The following is a 2,203-nucleotide window of genomic DNA, read 5'->3' as shown; positions in this document are numbered from 1 at the left end:
ATATTTGATCTTCCATGTACCAAAATTGAAATGAACCAAGATTTGCAGCAGTGAAACCTCTCATACCCCAATTTCTTTTACATTTTTGCCAACAATAAAACACAAAAAACTAAATTGATTGTTATCATGGTACAATCCAAAACCATACAAAAGAATCTAAAAGACATGAGTTGGTCCTTATATAAAGACCTTAGCAGTTAGCACATCCATTATAGCTAACTAACAAGGATGATAGTGTCTCACACACCTCCAATTGTATGAGCCAACTGTTTGATCCGGCGCCATATCCGCGGTGGAAGTGGTAACCTGGTAAAGATCCATCAAGACATACTGCACAAAGTAACACAATTCATGGCTAGTGAGCAAGTATCTGGCAACTTTCATAGGAATAGAATGTTCTGGAATCTTGAAAATGTCGGATTGCAATATCATATCTCTCCAGATCTCAAGCAAACTCAGGAAACATAATTTGGTGCAGATACTAGTGAGACTTGAAAACAGCTACCATATCAAGAACAACACAAACTATTCATAAATCATAACCCCTTTTATTTGATTGAGAAATGGATAAAATAATCATTAAAAAAATCATAAATTTCAGAGTCTATGGAGCAGATAGAGTACACATTACTCAAAATCAAATTAATTACATTTCCAAAAGAGAATGAATAAATGGAGAGAGAAAGAGAGCAAGCAATACCAGCTCCTTTGGCGGCAGCACCATAAATAAGAGTAAGACCAACCATCAAAGGTCTGTTATTATTGAAATACAGCATATCTGTGACATTACCATTCTCAAATCCTTGTACCAATTTCACAAACATGAACCCTATAAACCCAAACCCCCAGCATAGCATCCTCATGGCTCCAAAACTGTTGCCTCTTTTCAACATTACCAAATGTAGTTTGAGTAAGACAGTGACAACCAAAAGTGGCACTTCCCCAGAATCTCTAATAAATTGGAGAAGCAAGTACAGGAAAAGTATATTCCTGTTGAGAAGAAAAAAGACTAAGACTTTCCAAGGCTATGGAAGTTGGTAAAAAGGTTCCCTTTACAAAAAAAAGGCTAAAAGAAACAAAGAAGAAAGTTTTCTTCTACTTGGTCATAAATGGTCATTGAATGCAGCATTTATAGCATTGTAACGGAACAGAAACAGGGCTTAAAAGTTGAGACAGAAATCAAATGATGATGAAGAAACAGATTCAGAAGCAAACTTGAAACATCACTAGAATGTGTGTTTGCATAGAAGTGAGAAGAAATAATAGTGCAAATGAAGGAATGACTCAATAAAAGAATTAAAATAAATAAATAAATAAATAACAAAAAATAGAATGACAGTGGTGATGTAGAAGTGTTACAACTTACAAGTTACAAGCATTGGTTTTTTCTTTTTGTTTTGGCAATAACAAGGAGGAGGAATGTAGGGTAAAAAGTGGCACCGACATTAAACATGGGAAATGGAAAAGCTGTAACACACTTTCATAAATCATAACCAGCAATGTTTGTTGGAAGAATCCTCAAAAACTGTGTCCCACCTACTTCCTCTCTCCATCATCTTTGTCCTCTTCCACCAATGTTACAACCTCATTACTTCCTCTCAAAATAATACTTAAAATTTATTTGATAGCATATATTTGATTAAATTATTTAATATAATAATATTAATAAACTAAAGATAAGGAGACTTGAACCCGCGACTTCTTAGGTAAATATAGAGAGATTATGTCATTTGAGTATTACAGGACTCTATTGGTGTAACTTTCAACAACAGACTAATAAACTAACCATTTTACCAATCCACACATAATGAACAAGAGAATCTCTGATTTTCTTCATTTTTTTAAAGCATCAGAAAATGCTTCAACTAATATATTTAACAAATATATAATAAATACATTAAAATTTTAAACTTTTATATTTTTGTAAATACTTTTTAATTAATAATTTTAAAAGGCATGTATTAGTTAAACGTTTTTCTTTTATCTCATAAATATATCTACCGTCACTCAACCCAAAAGAAAATAAATAGCCGAAACACATGTGATAGTGACCTTGCAAGGTGCAGTTAACTTAAATTCTTTTCATCATGTCAACGCTTCCAATTTCCATCTATTACTTTTATTTGGTGAAAATAATTTGAGAAATGATTGTTGTACTTCTTTGGTGTATAGTTTTTTATATATTTTTTGTGGTATAAAAATA

At 32.3% G+C, this 2,203-nt stretch overlaps 1 protein-coding gene across 2 annotated transcripts in view; it reads right to left on the bottom strand.

Annotated features, from left to right (window-relative positions):
* LOC107470403 (pectin acetylesterase 10) overlaps nt 1-1,479 on the bottom strand; it is a 4,247-nt gene extending 2,768 nt beyond the window's left edge. The window contains exons 1-2 of one of the 2 annotated variants that reach the window (XM_021127421.2): nt 1,367-1,479; nt 248-330 (exon numbers count right to left, since the gene is read on the bottom strand). In XM_021127421.2, the coding sequence (XP_020983080.1) occupies nt 248-330; nt 1,367-1,379 (96 nt within the window). In that variant the 5' untranslated portion in view covers nt 1,380-1,479. Of the gene's footprint in view, nt 1-247; nt 331-700; nt 1,306-1,366 lie in introns of those variants that run through there. The other variant, XM_016089812.3, reaches the window with a different exon arrangement.
* Between the last annotated feature and the right edge of the window lie 724 nt (nt 1,480-2,203).

Source organism: Arachis duranensis, chromosome 1 (genome assembly GCF_000817695.3).
Source record: "Arachis duranensis cultivar V14167 chromosome 1, aradu.V14167.gnm2.J7QH, whole genome shotgun sequence".
NCBI lineage: Eukaryota > Viridiplantae > Streptophyta > Magnoliopsida > Fabales > Fabaceae > Arachis > Arachis duranensis.
This window is presented reverse-complemented; position numbering and strand designations above follow the sequence as displayed.